This window comes from Ochotona princeps, chromosome 29 (genome assembly GCF_030435755.1).
Source record: "Ochotona princeps isolate mOchPri1 chromosome 29, mOchPri1.hap1, whole genome shotgun sequence".
NCBI lineage: Eukaryota > Metazoa > Chordata > Mammalia > Lagomorpha > Ochotonidae > Ochotona > Ochotona princeps.
The window spans coordinates 17,192,644-17,212,182 of NC_080860.1; the positions used below are offsets into that span (position 1 = coordinate 17,192,644).

The 19,539-nt window shown below is 47.2% G+C and overlaps 1 protein-coding gene across 1 annotated transcript; it reads left to right on the forward strand.

The window, feature by feature from the left end:
• Positions 1-680: 680 nt before the first annotated feature.
• On the forward strand, positions 681-19,326 carry DRG1 (developmentally regulated GTP binding protein 1). The gene is made up of 9 exons (XM_004592004.3): positions 681-839; positions 2,110-2,233; positions 2,762-2,937; positions 5,803-5,872; positions 11,692-11,861; positions 14,692-14,822; positions 15,906-16,073; positions 16,325-16,447; positions 19,008-19,326. Exons 1-9 carry the CDS (start codon positions 798-800, stop codon positions 19,105-19,107), a joined length of 1,104 nt encoding a protein of 367 aa, XP_004592061.1. The 5' UTR covers positions 681-797; the 3' UTR covers positions 19,108-19,326.
• Positions 19,327-19,539: the final 213 nt, after the last annotated feature.

Sequence of the window (19,539 nt, forward strand, 5' to 3'; positions counted from 1 at the left end):
ACACCTGCCACCTGGCGCTGGGAGTAAAGCAACGATGAGTAGGAACAGTTTTCAGGCACCTGAGAGGGTGTCCTTGCCATTTTTTCTTCTTTTTCCCTCCATGAGGCTGAGTGGGACAGGCTGCAAACGGGTCTCTAGGCCAACACAGGAGGCCGAAGAGGCCCTTAGAGCGTCTCCCCGGGCTGGTGGTGCAGGGGTGGGGTAGCAGGGCCCCCCGGGAGGATTACAGGGTGGAGGGCGTGCAAGCGCTGGGCCGGGGGTGGGGGGTTGCAGGTTCGGCGGGTGGAGGTCGTGCAAGCGCTGGGCCGGGGGTGGGGGGATTGCAGGTTCGGCGGGTGGAGGGCGTGCAAGCGCTAGGCCGGGGGTGGGGGGTTGCAGGGCCGGCGGGGGCGGGGCCGGGCTGTGCGCGCGCGACCCTCCGGCGCGCTCGAGGCCGGTCCGGCCGGGGATGGCCTCTCTGGCCCCCGGCTCCCGCGCGGGCTCTATGACACCCGCACGGGCTCGTGGGACGTCGAGGGGCGGGGCCGAGCGAGGGGGCGGGGCCGTGCTGGGTTCCACCCCCTACACAGACACACAGCGCACATACTGTACGTCACGGCGGCCCGGGGGCGGTGCGTGGGGGGGGGCGGTGCGTGGGGGGGGGCGGGCGGGAAAAGGCGGGGATTCTCTCGCGAGATTCTAGAACACCATCGCCGCGCGCCTGCGCCCTGGCCGGAGAGCCGAGCGGTGTTGGCTGTGGTGCCGGCGGTGTGTGAGGAGAGGCGACCGAGGTCGTGTGGAGGCCCGAACCCGCCACCATGAGCAGCACGCTAGCCAAGATCGCCGAGATCGAAGCTGAGGTGATAACGGGCGGCAGCTGGCGAGTCGGAGCGAGTCCTTGCTTTTTTTTTTCCCCCCCGTCAGGGCTCCCGGGAGCGTCCCTTCTTTCCCAGTTCCACAGTCCTCGGTTGGCTCGCCTGAGCTCCAGGACTCGTCGTCGTTTCCGCGCGCGCGTCTCCTCCCTGCCTCCTCCTCCTCCTCCCCCTCGCTCGTGTTTCGGGCCGGCGTTTCCCGGCCGTAGCTCCGCGTCCACACCCGCGTTCCTCAACTTCCCCCAGCTACGGCTCGCCTCCCGCGCCGCTCGTACACCCCAGACAGCCTCTTCGCCTCTGCTCCGCTCGCACCTGGGGCTTTCGGGGGTCCGCGCCCCCCAGACCTCGCCCTGTGTTTGGTTCCTACCCACTAGCTTGAGATGGCTTCTTTCCCTCGTTTTTTTTTTTTTTTTCCCCCTCCCTTCTTGGTCATCTTTTCTCTGAACGATACCTGAATCTTGTCCCAGTTCATGCTCTGGTTAAGGATTTTTTTTTTTTCCCTCGTTGTCCCTCGTTTTTCACGGTATGCTTTCTGCGGTTTCAACTGGCAGTCAGTTGGTCTGTGTGGTAGGAGTTGCTTGACAGCTGCGTCGCATGTGATTTCTGGGGTATGAGATGCCCGGCTCTTACTCAAGCACGATCAGGTGGGGACATGATAGATACGAGCAGGGACACCAACAGGTGGGCTTTGGGCTGGCCTTGCGGCTTCATTGGGGTCATCCGCATCTCTGGCTTGTCTTTGGGTCTCAGTTGTTTTGGCGGTTGTAATAGGGAAATGAGACGATGGTGGAGAAAGTATTCTTACCGTTTTACCCCTATCGGGTATGGAAATCACTTTCAGAGCTGGCAAAAGGGAAAGAAAAATTTTTTAAAGCTTATGCATTTTTATTGGAAAGAGAAATCTACAGAAGAGAGGAGAGACTGACATCTTTCATCCGTTGGTTCACGCCCAAATGGCTGCAGTGGCTGCAATGGCTGGAACTGAGCCCATCCCAAGCCAGAAGCCAGGAGCTTCTTCCAGGACTCCTATGTGCGTGCAGGCTCCCAAGAACTTGAGCCATCCTCAACTGCTTTCCCAGGCCACAAGCAGGGAGCTGGATGGGAAGTGGAGCAGCCAGGACACAAATCAGTGCCCATATGGGAGGCTGGAGCTTGGAGATGGAGGATTAGTCAGTTAAGCCACCGTGCCAGCCCTGTTCTGAAAATTGTACCCTGTGGGAACTGCTTCTGATGCAGGGCTGCGATTCTTCCCTCACAGATGGCTCGGACTCAGAAGAACAAGGCCACAGCACACCATCTTGGGTTGCTAAAGGCTCGCCTTGCCAAGCTTCGCCGAGAGCTCATTACTCCAAAAGGTGGAGGAGGTGGTGGACCAGGAGAAGGTTTGTGTTTTTCTTTGGTTGTAATTTTTAGTGATAATTTCTGTGAAAATAATACGTACATGTGATTTAAAACTTGTTACTGCTTTTGTATCCATGTAGTCTTGTATTTCCTAAGCCTGAGTCTTGAATTGATTCTGCTGGTTCCTTAGGAAATGAGTAGGGTCTACATGAAATATGAGTGTGTTGTGCACTGATCCAAACAGATTTATATTATCTAACACAAATAGGAAAATTTGCTGCTGGAGTTAGAATAGGTGCCCATATGGGATCCCTGTGTGTGCAAGGTGAGGGCTTTAGCAGCTAGGCTACCACGCTGGGCCCAGGAGTGCAGTTTTTATGTCAATTACTGCCCAGAATGTTATGAGTTCCTGGGAGGGAACATTGTGTATTTTAGTTCTGCTTTACAGCTAAGCCATTAAAAGTGTGTCAGGTAGGGCCTAGAGGGTAGACAATGGAAAAGTGAGATGTTGGCGTGAGTCTTAACATTCCTGTGAATAACTCTTCTCTTTTTAATGTTTGTTGTTTTAGGTTTTGATGTGGCCAAGACAGGCGATGCTCGAATTGGGTTTGTGGGTTTTCCGTCTGTGGGCAAATCGACGTTGCTCAGTAACCTGGCAGGGGTGTATTCTGAGGTGGCAGCCTATGAATTCACTACTCTCACCACTGTGCCTGGTGTCATCAGATACAAGGGTGCCAAGATCCAGGTGAGTCTGAGTTCAGTGGGAACTGCAGGCCAAGGATGGGAACAGTGCTGTCTCGTGTTTATTTCAGAGCTCTTCGGGAACTCACTGTATCCTAGGTCTGATCTTTAATCTACCAGGCTCTGACTGCTTGACAGCATGTAAGTCAAAATACTACAGTGGGGTGCAGCAACTGCCTGTGAGAGTGGAAGGGAGGGAGGGAGATGAGGGAAGAAGGTGTAGTAAGACACAGAAGGCTTTGTGTAGAAAGTGACATTGGAGGTGGGTCTTGAAGTAGAATTTTACCAGGCATAAAAAAGAAGAGAAAATATATTATATTCAGATAGAAGAGCCACGAGTGGTGGAAAATAGGTTGGAGCTGGATTTTACAGGGCCTTGTATACCTGCTGAGGGAATTAGATTTTATCTAGTAGAAAACCAGAAACGATCAGAAACATTTTTAATAAGTAAATACTATGATCAGATTTTTTAAAACGATTTTTTTTTTTATTAGTAATGCAGATTTACAAAGAGAAGGACAGACAGAATTATCTCCCATCTGCTGGTTCAAACCCCAAGAGGCCATAATGGCCAGAGCTGAGCCGATCTGAAGGCAGGAGCCAGGAACTTCTTCTGGGTCTCCCATATGGGTGCAGGGTTCTGAGGCTTAAGGGCATCATCAACTGCTTTCCCAGGCCACAAGCAGAGCAGGGAGATGGATGGGAAGTGGAACAGCAGGGACATGAGCTAGCACTCTTGAGATCCCAATGCATGCAAGGTGAGGACTTTAACCATTAGGCTGTTGTGCTGGGCCCAGATTTTTTTTTTTTAAGATTTATTTTATTGGAAAGTTAGATTTACAGAGAGAAAGAGAAACAGAAAGATCTTCTGTGCACTGGTTCACTTCCCAAGTGGCTGCAGCGGCTGGAACTGAGCTGATCCGAAGCCAGGAGTTGGGAGTTTCTTCCAGGTCTCCCACGCGGGTGCAGGGTCCCAGGGCTTTGGTCTGTCCTTCACTGCTTTCCCAGGCCACAAGCAGGGACCTGGATGGGAAATGGAGTAGCTGGGACACTAAATGGTACCCATACGGGATCTTGGCACATGTAAGGTGAAGATCTAGCTACTAGGTTATTGCACTAGGCCTAATCAAATCTTTTTCAGAAGGCCATTCCTCTCTGAGACCTAATGAGGTTAGTGTGCTAAAATGTTCTTTCATAGAAGATAGGTTTCTGTGTGAGAGGTCACTGTGGATGTGGGAGAAGGTACATAAGAGTGCACATTTGAATCTTATTTGCGATTTCCATTTTCTTCTGATTTCACAGCACTCTTAGTGTCTCAGCCATTATTTTATGATAACATTGCTGTAATTTTTTATGGTGTCTCTACCCCAGAGTCCACCCCTGGTGGTTTTATGGGTTAGTTAGGTCCAAACAATAAAGTGTGTTCTTCGCAGAAACAGTTACTTGCCAGTAAGACATAGGCACCTATTGAGGACCACAGCATTCCTCAACTTTGGAACCAGAAAGGATATTGCTACATTTGTTCCTTTCTTCCAAGCATTGACTTTTGCATGGTACTTACTTTTTTCTCATAGCAGCTGCTGGATCCAATTACCTACTGTATCCCTGGGTGTACCTGGAGAAATTGGAAACAGAGTAGCCAGGACTACCAAAGTCAGGGAGAGACAAGCCTGGATCAGTTACATCAGATCCAAATCTTACGGAAGCTGAATTTTTCAGCTGTTGCAATGGTAAAAAGTAAGTACCATGCAAGAAAACTTAGGAAGTGAATGGGTTGCGGGAGTTAAATCTAGGCGGTCTGAGATGGGGCACAGGTTTCCTAACCAGTATCTTAACTGCTCTGCCAAATACCCACCTCCAAAGTGTGAACTACAGGAAGAAGACAAACTTTATGTGAAGAAATGCCCGGACATCATCTTAGCAAACGGGCAGAGGTCACTGTCACCAGTCAGATCTGTAACTGAACCCCAGGACACTCACTGAAATGTACACAACATCACATCTATTTTTTTTTTTGAAGATTTATTTTATTTTTATTACAAAGTCAGATATACTGAGAGGAGGAGAGATAGAGAGGAAGTGGAGCTGCCGGGATTAGAACCAGCGGCCATATGGGATCAAGGCGAGGACCTTAGCCACCAGGCCACACTGCCGAGCCCACAACATCACATCTTGCAGAAATACTTCATACCGGAGTCTAGTTGTGCAAGAACATCAGACCAACCCAAGCTGAGAGGCATTTGTTAAGACAGCCTTCAGTGCCCTGAGCAGTGTGAACAAGTGTAACAGGTGGCAGGAGAGGAGGATGATCGCATGTTGTGTGTGTTTACATTTGTATTCATTGTATGCAAGTCTGGATATATACACTGTGTATATATCTACTCAAGATACAGGATCTGAGAACAGAGGTCATTGGAAAAATGGGTAAAAGCTCAAATAGGTCAGTAGTTTAGTGAATATTATTGTTCCAGTGTTACTCTATCCCTGATAATGTAACAAAAGTGATATGAGAAACTGTACTGTTTTTGTGACTTTTCTGGAAATCTCAAGTTAGTGCAAAATAGAATGCAAAATGGGAGAATCGGATATGTGTAATGTCAAAATAATGATGCTGGGAGCAGGCTAGGTCTCTGGATCGCTGCAGTTATGCTGAGGTCCTGGTCCCATAGACCTTGGGTGTTTAGGTAGTGTGTGTGAAAGGCTTGTCTGCAGCCAACCAGAGGTATACTCACCATTGGCTTACAAATAAGATTGGATTGGAGTCTCCCGCATTTTGGATAGCAGGAGAAAAATAAAAGATTTTGTTTGATATGTTCATATTCATCCATGCCTTTCTCTTTCCTCTCCTTCCCGCATCGGTAATCTTCAGCTGCTGGATCTCCCCGGAATCATTGAAGGTGCCAAGGACGGGAAAGGGAGAGGCCGTCAAGTCATTGCAGGTGAGGGAGTGGTCCGGCTGCCCCCTTTTGAGAAGGTTCTGGAGACTGTGTCACAGTGAATGGGAGCGCTTCACCTGACCTCTATACAGTTGCCCTTGGAGATAGCCCAGGCAGCAGTGGACAGACCTAGGAGACCCTAGAACGCGAGAGGTGGAATGCTGTGGTGTTGTGCTGCATTGTCGGTGCCAGGTTCAGAACTAGAACTCTGGTTTCTTGACTGCTCAGCCTATTCCTTTCCTTTGTTTCTTTTTTAAAGCAAAATATTATAAAAGGCTAGCCATAAATTCCAGTGATCTGCTGTATCGCCTCCCCGTTGCCTCCATGTCGCTCCAGGTTGTCAACAGCGGCTTCAGCTATCCCTCCTGCCGCCTTCAGAGCTTTGAAATGCTCTGCATGTACTGCCAGCTTATGATTACTTAATTACTTAATTTTTGCTATTTGTTCATTCCTTGTTATGAAAAAGAATTCTTTCAAAGAAGTTATTTTATAATTTTGAGTTAACTGTCACGGTTTACATTACTTAAGTGCTTACATAGTAGAATGACTCAATTTTTCTCTTAAACTTTTAAGATTTTTTTTTTTAAATTGGAAACGCAGATTACATTTATGGAGGTAAGGAGAGACAGAGAAAGAAAGATCTTCCATCTGCTTGCTGGCTTACTGCTCAAATGGCCGCAATGGCCAGAGCTGAGCCAGTCTGAAATCAGAAGCCAGGAGCATCCTTCAGGTGCAGGGTCCCAAGGCTTTGGGCCGTCCTCAACTGCTTTCCCAGGCCACAAGCAGGGAGCTGGATGGGAAGTGGAGCAGCTGGGGCACGAACCAGTGTCCATATGGGATCCCAGCATGTGCAAAGCGAGGATTTAGCCACTGGGCCACCGCGCCAGGCCTGTACATTTGCTTTTGAAGTTTCATGTAAGATTTCCTTGTCTTTTCTGCTTGTCTTTTCTTGTGTGTCAGACATGGTTTGCTCTATTATACTTTTAGTTCCTTTATCTACCTCGGGACAATTTTTTGAACGATTTATTTTTATTTATTTGAACAGAAGAGCCATGGGGAGAGGGGAACAGATCCTTCCATCCATTGGTCGCACCCCAGATGACCAGAACTGCTGGGGTGTGCCAGGCTGAGGCCAGGAGCCCATAGAGACAGCTGAGTCTCACAGGGATGAAGGGCCCCAAGCACCTGGACCATCTTCCACTGCTTTCCTAGACACACTAAGCGGGGAGGTGGCTTGGAAGAAGAACAGCAGGACTCCAATCAGTGGTCATGTGGTGTGCTTGTAGTAACTCACTGTGCCACATTGCTGCTCCTACCGTAACGGTTTTGAGTGTGAGTCCCTCTTCATGTTGGAAGTTCTTGAATGTCTGTTGGTCCTTGATATTCTGCCTGAGATGGTATTGTTTGAATGCAGGTTAAGCTGTCACCTGTGACTCTGCATCCAGTAGGAACACTGATTCAATCCCGACTGCTCCATTTCCAACCTAGCTCTTTGCTAGTGTGCCTAGAAAAGTAGCTGAAGATGGCCCAGGTGCTTTGGCCCCCGCACCCCTGTGGGAGTCCCAGACAGAGCCCTCCTATCAGGCTGACCCAGCCTTCTTTTGACTGTGTAGGCAGTGAATCAGTGGTTGGAAGACATCTCTGCCTTCCAAATAAAATATATTTTTAAAAAATTAACTAGGGAAGTGCTGGGCTGTTTTGTGTAGGGATTTGGAGTAATGTTTCAGGCTGTTGCTATAGATTGACGTGCATGCAGTACTTTGGCTTTCCTGAAAGGTGAATTCTGTGTGTGTATAATAGGTTTTTATGGCGCCAAGGCCTTCCTGGCTTTGTCAAGGGGACAGGAAAGGAAAGTGTGGAGAGACTCGACGTGGCTTGCTCTGCAGTCTGTCATGCCATTGTTAGGCATCTCCCCTGGGTGTAGTCTGCCCTTGCCTGCCTGGGTCCCTGGCCTTTTTCTTCTTGGTTCCTTTTCTTTTCTCTCTCTCTCTCTTTTTAAAAAAAATTTACTTATTTATTTTTAAAGATTTATTTATTTTTATTGGAAAGGCAAATAGAGAGGAGGAGTGACAGAGAGGAAGATCTACTGTCCAATGGTTCACTCCCCAAGTGACCGCAAAGGCCAATGCTGCAAGGGAGGACTTTATCTGCTACGCTACTGCACTGGGCCCAAGATTTATTTATTTTTATTGGAAAGCCACATTTATAGAGAGGAGGAGAGACAGAAATATCTGCAGCCAAAGTAGCTGCAGCCACTGGAGCTCAGCTAATCAGGGCCTAGGAGCCTCTTCTGGGTCTCCCACAGGGTGCAGGGTCCCGAGGCTTTGGGTCAGCATCCATTATCCCAGCAGGGCACAAGCAGGGAACTGGGTGGGAAGCACGACTGCTGGGATTAGAACCTGTATCCATATGGGATCCCTGTGCATAAAAGGCGAGAGCTTTAGCCTCTAGGCTACATGCTCCAGGCCCTTGGGTATTTGGTTTTTATGTTAATATTAAGACATTGGGTCAGAATGTGATAAATATTCAGTAGGTGTGTTTGGTGATTGGTTTTCCTGAATTTAAAAAAAGGAATATCTGAAACTTGTAGGTCTGAAATACACTCCTGACATTGTTGCTGACATTCTTGTGGGCAATAGTTTTCTGTAAGCATGAACGGGAATAACACAGAACAGAGAAGAGTAAGATAGATATCGTGAGCTTTGCTTTGCGCTGTTTGAGGAGATCTTTCCACCCTTGACTTGAAAACTTGTATTCTGCCTTTCTTCCTTGGTAATACTAACAATATATTTTTTTAAATACACTTGTTTCATTCCCTGAAGCCTCCTTATTTGAATCCAAATTATTTTTAATTTTTTTACTTTGAATTTTTACAGTCAGTGGTTTATTTTTAATGAAAATGTTAATGTAATTGTAGTCATTTCCAATCTGTAATTATTATTCTGTGATCTGATTAAATACCAACCAGATAGAACTTTTTTTAAAAAAGATTTATTTATTTTTTATAGTAAAGTCAGATATATTATATAGAGGAGAGTCAGAGAGGAAGATCTTCCGTCCGATGATTCACTCCCCAAGTGACTGCAACGGCTAGTCCTGTGCTGATCTGAAGCCAGGAGCCAGAAACCACCTCCAGGTCTTCCACGTGGATGCAGGGTCCCAAGGCTTTGGGCTGTCCTTGACTGCTTTCCCAGGCCACAAGCAGGGAGCTGGATGGGAAGTGGAGCTGCCGGGACCAGAACCGGCGCCCATATGGGATCCCAGGGTGTTCAAGGTAAGGACTTTAGGCGCTAGGCCACACCGTTGGGCCCTATCCTAAGGTTTTAAGATGGTCTATCTGGAGGCCCAGTGTGGTGGCCAAGCAACTAAAGAGTCCTTGCCTTGAAAGCGCCGGGATCCCATATGGGCACTGGTTCTAATTCCAGCTGCTCCACTTCCCATCCAGTTCCCTGCTTGTGGCCTGGGAAAGCAGTTGAGGACGGCCCAATGCATTGGGACACTGCACCCGCGTGGGAGACCTGGAAGAGGTTCCAGGTTCCCGGCTTCGGATTGGCGCGCACTGGCCCGTTGCGGCTCACTTGGGGAATGAATCATCGGATGGAAGATCTTTCTCTCTGTCTCTCCTCCTCTGTGTATATCTGGCTGTAATAAAATGAATAAATCTTTAAAAAAAAAAAAAACCTTAGGATAGACAAGGGTTTCTTAGATGGCACACTGAAATTCTGAGCTGTAAAAGAACGCATAGTTCCCATGTTTTCAAAATTAAAAGCTTGCTCTTTGAAAGACATAATTAAAATAAGAAGCAAGCCACAAACGTGGAGGAACTTAACTATATATATATATATATATATATAGATTTGACAACAGATTTGTTTATGGAATATATGCGTAATTTTAAAATCTTTGCCTATTTGAAAGACAGAATTAGGGAAGAAAGGAGAGAAAAAAGAGAGGGAGAAATCTTTTGCCTGATAGTTTGCTCCCATCTGGGTCTCCCACATGGTTGGCAAGGACCTAAATACTTGGGTGTTTTTCTGCTGCTTTCCCAGGTGCATCAGCAGCGAGGTGGACTGGGAATAGAACAGCTGGAGCTGAAAGTGACACCAACATGGGGCGCTCGCCTCATAGGCAGTGGCTTAATGCATTGTGTCACTGTGGGGACCCTTGGAATACATAAAGAATTGTTACAGTTCACTAATAAGGCAGCCTAGTTAAAAATGGTGGTAAGAGTGAACTCAGAAGGTAAATGAGTGGCCAGTAAGCACCTGAAAAGGTGGCTCGGCGTTATATGTCCTCAGGGAAATGTGACCACAAGGAGATGTTGTCATATTAGTATGGCTAACATTAAGAAAAAGTGACAGCTGCCAGTGTTGTGGAGCAATGTGGCAGCTGCTGATTGAGGTATAAGATAGTATAGACATTTGAACAATTGTTCAGCAGTTGGTAATGACCTGTATTTACCTAGTGACCTAGCAGCTCCATTGGTATTTGCCCAGGGGAAATGAAAAAAATATATATCTACAGAAAGACTTGTTCATAAATGTTCATAGAAGATTTATACATAATACTTCAAAACTGAAAACAACTCAAACATCTGTCAACAAGTGAATGGATATACAAATCATCTATGAAGTGAAATGCCACTCAACTATGTAAATAAATGAATTACAGATAGACTTACAACATGCTTAGATGTAGACATCATTACTTCAGAATAAAAGGTTCAGGTACAGGACTGCATTTTTTGGTTTGCTTTTAAAGTTGAATTGTGAGGCAGAAAGAGCTTCCATCTTTTAGTTCATTCCAAATTCTACAACAAGAGGGATTGAGCTGGGATTGAAACTAGGATAGGAAAGTGCTATTTAGCTTTTCCACATGGATGCAGCTAATTTACTTTTGTGGTAGTTGTTTCCCGTTGAGTCCATGATTGATGGGGTTGGCACCATGTTGTAGTATGTTAAAACTCCACCTTTGGTGCTGACATCCTGCATAAGTGCTGGTTTGAGTCCCACGTGCTGCACTTCCCATCCAGTTCCCTGCTTATGGCCTGAGAAAGCAATGGATGATGTCTCAAAACCTTGGGGCGCTGCACTTGCTTGGGAGAACCAGAAGAAGCTCTTGGCTCTTGGCTCTTGGCTTCAGAATGGTGCAGTTCCAGCCGTTGTCGCCGTTTGGGGAGTGAGCCAGTGGATGGAAGATCTCTGTTTCTCCTCTCTCTAAATCTGCATTTCAATAAAAAGAAATCAGTCCTAAAAAAATTAAGAAAACCCTGGCTGTTGTAGAAATGAACCAGCAGGGCCCGCCGACGTGGCCTAGTGGCTAAAGTCCTCTCCTTGAAAGCCCCGGGATCCCATATGGGCGCCGGTTCTAGTCCCGGCAGCTCAACTTCCCATCCAGCTCCCTGCTTGTGGCCTGGGAAAGCAGTTGAGGACGGCCCAATGCATTGGGACACTGCACCCGCGTGGGAGACCCGGAAGAGGTTCCTGGTTCCCGGCTTCGGATCGGCACGCACCGGCCCGTTGCAGCTCACTTGGGGAGTGAATCATCGGACGGAGGATCTTCCTCTCTGTCTCTCCTCCTTTGTGTATATCTGGCTGTAATAAAATGAATAAATCTTTAAAAAAAAAAAAAAGAAATGAAGCAGCAGATTGGGGCATCTGTAACCGTCTCTATCTGCCTTTCAAATAAAATAAACACAAAATTTAAAAATGTATAGGAGAATGCTTCTTTGTGAATATTTAGGTTAGTTATAGCTTCCTTGCACTTAGTTTGAAGATATTTGGGTGTGTGTATGTATACACATGTGTGTTTTTATTCTTCAGTGGCCAGAACCTGTAACTTGATCCTCATTGTCCTGGATGTCCTGAAACCCTTGGGGCATAAGAAGATAATTGAAAATGAGCTGGAAGGCTTTGGCATTCGTTTGAACAGCAAACCTCCCAACATTGGCTTCAAGAAGAAGGACAAAGGAGGCATTAATCTCACAGCTACTGTGAGTTGGGCAGGTGACCCTGGGCAAGCCACTGCTGATGGGAGGAGCGTATGGAGGCGCCCCAGCATGGGCATTTAGAGGTCTCTGGCTTTGCCCTGAATTAATTGAGATAAAACAGTGCCTTTGTGCTAAGATTTTAAGATTCGGATAGGAATTATTTTCACATTGACCTTTGCAACTTCATTCCTTCTTTGGACTTACCTCTTTGGGGGTGTACAGGAGTATGGACCAGACTTAGGTTTGCATGAAGTAGATGTTTGCCAATATGTTGTGTTTTCATTCATTTAAGAATGGTAGAATATCTGCTTTAGACTAAACACATTGTTTCAGGTTCTTGGTGGTGGCAGGAATGGGCATGGAAAGGAAACAAAATAGACAAAAAACTCATGCCCTCAAGTTTTAATTTTGTAAAGTAGCAAGCCAAATTAATTGAAAATGTACAGTGTGTCAGATAATAATTCCATAAACAAAAGTGGAGAAAAAGGGGCTGGAGAGTGTGGACCCGGGGGCTTGCAGGGAGGCCTTCCCTGAGCTGACATGAAGGTGTGAACCAAGTGCATCATTTGTAGAAAGAATGAACGTCCAGGGGCAGCGGCCCCTGAGGTGGAGCAGGTCAGGGAACAGTGAAGGGGGTCACAAATGCTTTGATTTGCAGGAACTTGGGAACTCTTGGTGGGTTGTGACCTACAGTGTAAACGTGGTTTGATTTGGGTTTAAGTGAAACCATTCTGTCTTTTGCAGTGGAAATAGACTGCAGTTGAGGAGCAGATGCAGAGGAAGTCATGTAAGAGGTTATCGCCAGGCCCGGCGGTGTGGCCTAGCGGCTAAAGTCCTCGCCTTCAACGCCCCGGGATCCCATATGGGCGCCGGTTTTAATCCCGGCAGCTCCACTTCCCATCCAGCTCCCTGCTTGTGGCCTGGGAAGGCCGTCGAGGACGGCCCAATGCTTTGGGACACTGCACCCGCGTGGGAGACCCGGAAGAGGTTCCAGGCTCCCGGCATCGGATCGGCGTGCACCGGCCCGTTGTGGCTCACTTGGGGAGTGAAACATCGGATGGAGGATCTTCCTCTCTGTCTCTCCTCTCTGTAGATCCGGCTTTCCAATAATAATAAAATCTTAAAAAAAAGAAAAAAAAAAGAGGTTATCGCCGTCATCTTCTTTTTTTTTTTTTTTTTAAGATTTATGTTTATTACTAAGTCAGATATACGGAGAGGAGGAGAGACAGAGGAAGCTCTTCCGTCCGATGATTCACTCCCTAAGTGAGCCGCAACGGGTCAGTGCGCGCCGATCCGATGCCAGGAACCAGGAACCCCCTCCAGGTCTCCCACGCGGGTGCAGGGTCCCAACACACTGGGCCGTCCTCAACTGCTCTCCCAGACCACAAGCAGGGAGCTGGATGGGAAGTGGAGCTGCTGGGACCAGAACCGGTGCCCACATGGGATCCTGGGGCGTGTTCAAGGTGAGGACTTTAGCCGTTAGGCCACGTCGCTGGGCCCCGCCGTCATCTTCTTGATGTTGTTAGCCCAGGGTTGTAGCAGTGGACTAGTTAGTAGGGATTATAGCTGGATTGGTTGTGGGATGTGGGACAAAGTCAGAGATGACAGTGAGTTTGTTTTTTCAATTAGAATTTTATGAGGTCTCTAAGGAAGTATAAATAAATAGAAAAGAGGTTCAGAAAAGTAAGACTTTTGGAAGAGTTTGGAATCTTGGAAACAAATGAAGAAAATGTTTTAAATAGAAGTGATTATATTTTTGAAATGTTGATGCTTGTTTTTGTAATGAAAATTTTTAAATTTGTATTGGAGAGGCCTAAAGCTTAAACAAAGAAGAGACCGAAAGATCTCCCACCTGCTTGCTGGTTCACTTCCCAAATGGCCACCAGTGGTTGGTGTTGGGCTGGTCAGAAGTCAGGAGTAGCAGGAGCTTCTTCTGGGTCTCCCTTGCAATTGCAGGGACCCAAGGAATTGGGCCATTCTTCACTGCTTTCCCAGGCCAATAGGCCCATATGGGATGCTGGCAGTTGAGTCATGGGATTACCCAGTTGAGTCATTGTGCCAATCCCTAAAATAGGTCTTTTTTTAAAAAAGAAAAAAAAAAAAGAATTATTTTTATTACAAAGTCAGATATACAGAGAGGAGGAGAGACAGAGAGGAAGATCTTCCATCCGATGATTCACTCCCTAAGTGAGCTGCAACGGGCTGGTGCGCGCCGATCTGATGCCAGGAACCAGGAACCTCTTCCAGGTCTCCCACGCGGGTGCAGTGTCCCAATGCATTGGGCCGTCCTCAACTGCTTTCCCAGGCCACAAGCAGGGAGCTGGATGGGAAGTTGAGCTGCCGGGATTAGAACAGGTGCTCATATGGGATCCCGGGGCGTTCAAGGTGAGGACTTTAGCCGCTAGGCCAGGCTGCTGGGCCGTAAGATAGGTCTTTTAACAAAAAAAATTGGGCTTGGCATGGTGGCCTAGTGGTTAAAATCCTCGCCCAAGTGACTACAATGGACGCAGCTGAGCCGATCTCAAGCCAGGAGCCATGAGTTTCTTTTGGGTCTCACACACAGGTCCAGGGTCCCAAGGCTTTGGGCCGTATAGGAAGTGGCACTGCCAGGATTAGAAATGGCGCCCATATGGGATCCCGGCCTGTTTAAGATGAGGACTTTAGCCGCTAGGCCATTGCACCAGATTTGACATTTTGTTTATTTCCTGCTGAAAATCTATTACTCTTCACCCAGAGTAATGAGCTTGCTACTGGACTAGGTGTTGGATGGAGGACACTTCCTGTGGGTGTCCTGCTGTGCTGTGCTCAGTGCTTCTCTGCTGTGCCCACACAGTGCCCACAGAGTGAACTGGATGCTGAAACCGTGAAGAGCATTCTAGCTGAGTACAAGATCCACAACGCTGATGTGACCCTGCGCAGTGATGCTACGGCGGATGACCTCATCGACGTGGTGGAAGGAAACAGGTGTGTGAGCTCACTGATTTTGGGCCATCCTTGACTGCTTTCCCAGGCCACAAGCAGAGAGCTGGATGGGAAGTTGGGCTGCTAAGATTAGAACTGGCACCCATATGGGATCCCGGTGTATGCAAGGTGAGGACTTTAGCCTCCAGGCTACTTCACCAAGCCCTGCCCTGTACAATTTCTTTGCAGAAATTTCTGAGAGGTAAATTCACTTGCCCCAGGGTATAGGTGTAGAAAATGAAGAGTTGGGATTTTTTTTTTTAAGATATATTTATTTTTTTTGGTGGAAAGTGAGATTTACAGAGAGAACAGCAAGATCTTCCATTCACTCTCCAAGTGGCCACAATGGCCAGAGCTGAGCTGATCTGAAGCCAGGAGCCTCCTCTGGATCCCGGGGCGTTGAAGGCGAGGACTTTAGCCGCTAGGCCACCATGCCGGGCCCCATCTGTCTCTCTTCTATTGCCCCTGGTAAGCAGCAGAAGGTGACCGAAGTCTTGGATCCTGATACCTGCATGGTAGACCTGGATGGAGTTTTGGCTCCTGGCTTCTGCCATTACAACCATGTGGGGAGTGAACCAGTAGATAGAAGATCTTTATCTCCCCCTCTCTCTTTGTAACCTTGCCTTTCAAGTAAATTATCGACTTGACCGGTTGCACAATAACACAGCCCCAGTTCACTTTCCAAATGTCCACAAAAGCCAGGTCTTGACCAGGCGGAAGCTGAGAGCCAGGCAGTCCTTCCTAGTCTTGCACGGGTGTCAGGGCTTCTGAGTTGGGCCATCTTGTGCTGCCTTCCCAAGTGCATTAGCAGGAAGTTGCCCCTGAGCAGAGCATTGCAGCCAGGACTTACACTGACACTGAGATCCATGCGGGAAGCTGCTGTTGCAGGTGGTAACTTAGCCCCCTGTGCCATGGTGCTGGAAGGGCCCGAGCTAGGAAAGCTGTTTTTTCTAGCGGGTGTTGCTGATGTGTGGCCTGTGTTCCTTCCGTGTTGAGAGCCTGATTGGGGACCCTGGGAGAAGGGGCTGCTCCTGAGGTGACAGTTCTGTTAGCAGCTACAAGACAGTGCCCTCTGTTTCTTCTTAGAGTTTACATCCCTTGTATCTACGTTTTGAATAAGATTGATCAGATCTCCATTGAGGAACTGGATATCATCTACAAGGTGCCTCACTGTGTCCCCATCTCTGCCCATCACCGCTGGAACTTTGATGACCTGTTGGAAAAGATCTGGGACTATCTGAAACTAGTGAGGATGTAAGTCCTTGTGTGGGGTCAAGTTGCTGTGAGAAGCAAATCTGATATAATTTTAAATGATATCCTGTGGCAGTTGTTAACAAGATCTTTTGCAATTTAAGTAAGTTGTTTCATTCCACAAAGTCATATGAGGGCACGCTGCCTCAGTTTGGAAGTTACCCTGGATGATGGTAGAGGTGCTAGAGGGTTGGTTCATGCCCAACATGTGCTGCAGTCTGAGTGGGTGCAACCCTCGTCTCCCTCTCTTGCAGCTACACCAAACCCAAAGGCCAGTTACCGGATTACACGTCCCCAGTGGTGCTGCCGTACTCCAGGACCACAGTGGAGGATTTCTGCATGAAGATTCACAAGAATCTCATCAAAGAGTTTAAATAGTAAGTGTCGGGGCCCTTTTGTGCCTTCTGAGTAACTGAGTTTTTTTTTTTTTTCTTTATATGATCTTTACATAGTTGATTAGGGCACAAAGCGTCAAGGGCTATATGAAAGTGGGTAGGACCATTGTTTCCATATTGTCTTTTTTTTCCTTCCTATGTCTCGGGGAAGGAGGGAGATACAGGGAGAAGCCACATCCAGCCTCCCAGTCATCCCTGGGTCCCTGATGTGGGGCATGCTCTGAGGGGTCTGCCCGCGTGGTTTTGTAGTTTAGCAGTTCTGAATTGCTGCCAGTCTTACCATTCCAAACATGGTGAAATTTCTCCAGAATCCACTGGCTGACAGTCCAGCTTAAAGTCTGTGTGCTCAGATTTTCACTGCCAACACTTGGCTGGGGTAGCTGATCAATTTGTTCTGTCCTCTGTCATGGTACCAAGTGCCCTTTGCGGGCTCTGATGTGCTGCCATATCCTCCATGTGCGCCTGGATATGCTGTCCACTGGGAGCCACTGATTTGACTAGCTGCTCTTGGGGATTATGTCAGACCAGGAGGGGGCAGCTGTGTGGGGGCTTGCGTGGCTGGGACCCTGCTAGCTCTTGTGGCACCATGTCATCAGACCAGGCAGGGCTCTCAGGGGCCCTCTGACCCCCAGAATTTCCTCCACTAGTTCATCTGTGCAGCAAACACAAATAGGAATTTTCCCTGCCAGGGTTCTACTGGCCTCCACAGGGCACAGCCTCCAAAATGTAAGCTTTGGCCAAACTCCTTGAGAGGCTGAACATTTTTAAGATTTTTTAAAAAATCATTTCAGTTTATAGAAAAGTGGCAATAAATAAATAAGTAAAACAAGAATTTACTGTTATCCCTATCACTCCAGTTTGTGTAACAGTAATAGCTCTCATTAGAATGTTACAGTGATCCAGAACAGGAAATTTTCTGTGGCGCTATATTCTGTTACTATCAGTTCCTACTTGAATGTTAGACGGTTTCTGCCAATTCCTTATCTGTGTTCCAGGATCATACGTGGACTATAGTTGTTAGACTTCCAGTTCTTGTCTCCAACAGATAGTTCATTAGATTGTCACTTTTTGTGATGACCCTGATGTTTTCATTTTATTATTTTCAAAGTTTTTTTTGTTTTTTTTTTTTTTTGCTAAGGCAAAATTTCTTCAGTTCTCTGGTTTACTCCCCAAGTGGTTGCAGTGGCTGGAGCTGAACAAATAGGAAGCCAGGAGCTTCTTTTGGGTCTCCCACATGGGTGTACAGTCCCAAGGCTTTGGGCCATCCTTGACTGCTTTCCCAGGCCACAAGCAGGGAGCTGGATGGGAAGTGGAGCTGCCGTGATATGAAATAGCACTTATATGGGATCCTGGTGCATGCAAGGCAAGGCCTTTAGTTGCTAGGCTGCCATACTGGGCCCTTTTGGTGTTCTTTTTGATAGTTTTGAAAGAATTTCTTCCTTTTATTTCTTTAAGTAATACTTGTGATATTTGGTCTATTTCTGTCCAAAAAAACAAACGAACGAACGAAACTGTGTTATTTTGCAAAAAGGCTGGTTATTTACATTTGTAAAATTATCACCTTGCACTTAAATATATTCATTTGTTAGAGCATTTGAAAATGTTTGTTGGGACTGTTTTAAGTGGAGGCTTATCTCCTGACCCAGCTTCCTGCTACTGTGGGCAGCAGGTGGTGGCCCACGTCCTTAGACCCGTCACGCATTGGGAAACCTGAATGGAGTTCCAGACTCCTGGCTCAAGTCTGGCTCAGTTGGCGGCTATTTAAGCAGTAAACCAGTGGCTGGAAGATTTCTGTTTCTCCCCTGTTTGTACCTCTGCCTTTCAAATAAATAAATGTTTAATGATGTATTAATTTATATTTGCTCCTGATATCTTTATTGATTTCCAATTGGACTGTGCAATTGCAAAGAAGTGCAGAAGTGCAGTGGTAATGTGACAACAATCTGGCCACTTTGTCTTTTTGTACCTTGTTACATAGATCTTCAGCTGTGGGTGGCAGGTCAGTGTTTCATTGACAACTTTCCATCACAGCATATTGTTCATTTTCGAGTCCTGTGGATGTAAATTAGCATCATATCTTTTAAGAATTCAGGAAGGTTTATCAGTTCTGTTCGCTGATGGGAGGGAGGTATTTGCTCACATGGGAAATCTTGTCAGTACCCACTGATGCTTCAGTAGACCCACAAATTACAGTCTTCTCCAGCTGTCAGTGACTGACGCTCAGTTACTCCACCAAGCAATCTCAGTCTGGATTTTTCAGGATACTTCTCAGTAATAGTTCCATGCTCTGGATTTCATAAATCCTTTAAATTTCAAACTAGTCTCTTCCCATTACCTCTGACTTTGCTAAATTGAACTGACGGAAACCACGAAAGTTTGTGCTGTGGGTGCCGTGCTGCTGTCAAAGAGCAAGCCTTGGGGCCTAGAGTGCAGCCTGGGCTGGGGAGAGGGCATTCAGCTTTTACAGTTCATGTCTCCTGGAGCTGGGCTGCCCTGTGAGCAGGGCCCAGGCACTGACTACTCTTCTTTCCCTCCCATACAGCGCGCTGGTCTGGGGACTCTCTGTGAAGCACAATCCTCAGAAAGTGGGCAAAGACCATACACTGGAGGATGAGGATGTCATTCAGATTGTGAAGAAGTGAAACCTTCCCTTCCCCTATCTGCTGAGATGGCCACGGCAGCCCTCGCCACAAGCACACCGCCTTGTTCCAGCCGCTTGTGGCATTGGGAGCTGCCACTGGATTAGGACTCGGGAGGGAGGTGAAGGCTCCCAAACTACCTTCACTGGTCTTCTCCTGTTGTCACTTCGTATGTTGAACGGCATAAAAGATCTAGCAGGCCTCTTGGCCTCTTGCAATTGATGTGTCATAAGCAGAATTTGTTGTGGCATGAGCTGAGCGAGAAAGTATGGACAGTGAGGCACATGCTAGAGGGATACTTGGTAATTTGGTCTCGAATGTGAAGTGACTGAAAGTATGACTTGCAGTATCTTAGTGGATGTTTATCTTCTGAAGATTTATTTACTTGAAAATTAAGAATTGAGTTTCCATAGGCTGGTTCACTCCCCAGGTGGC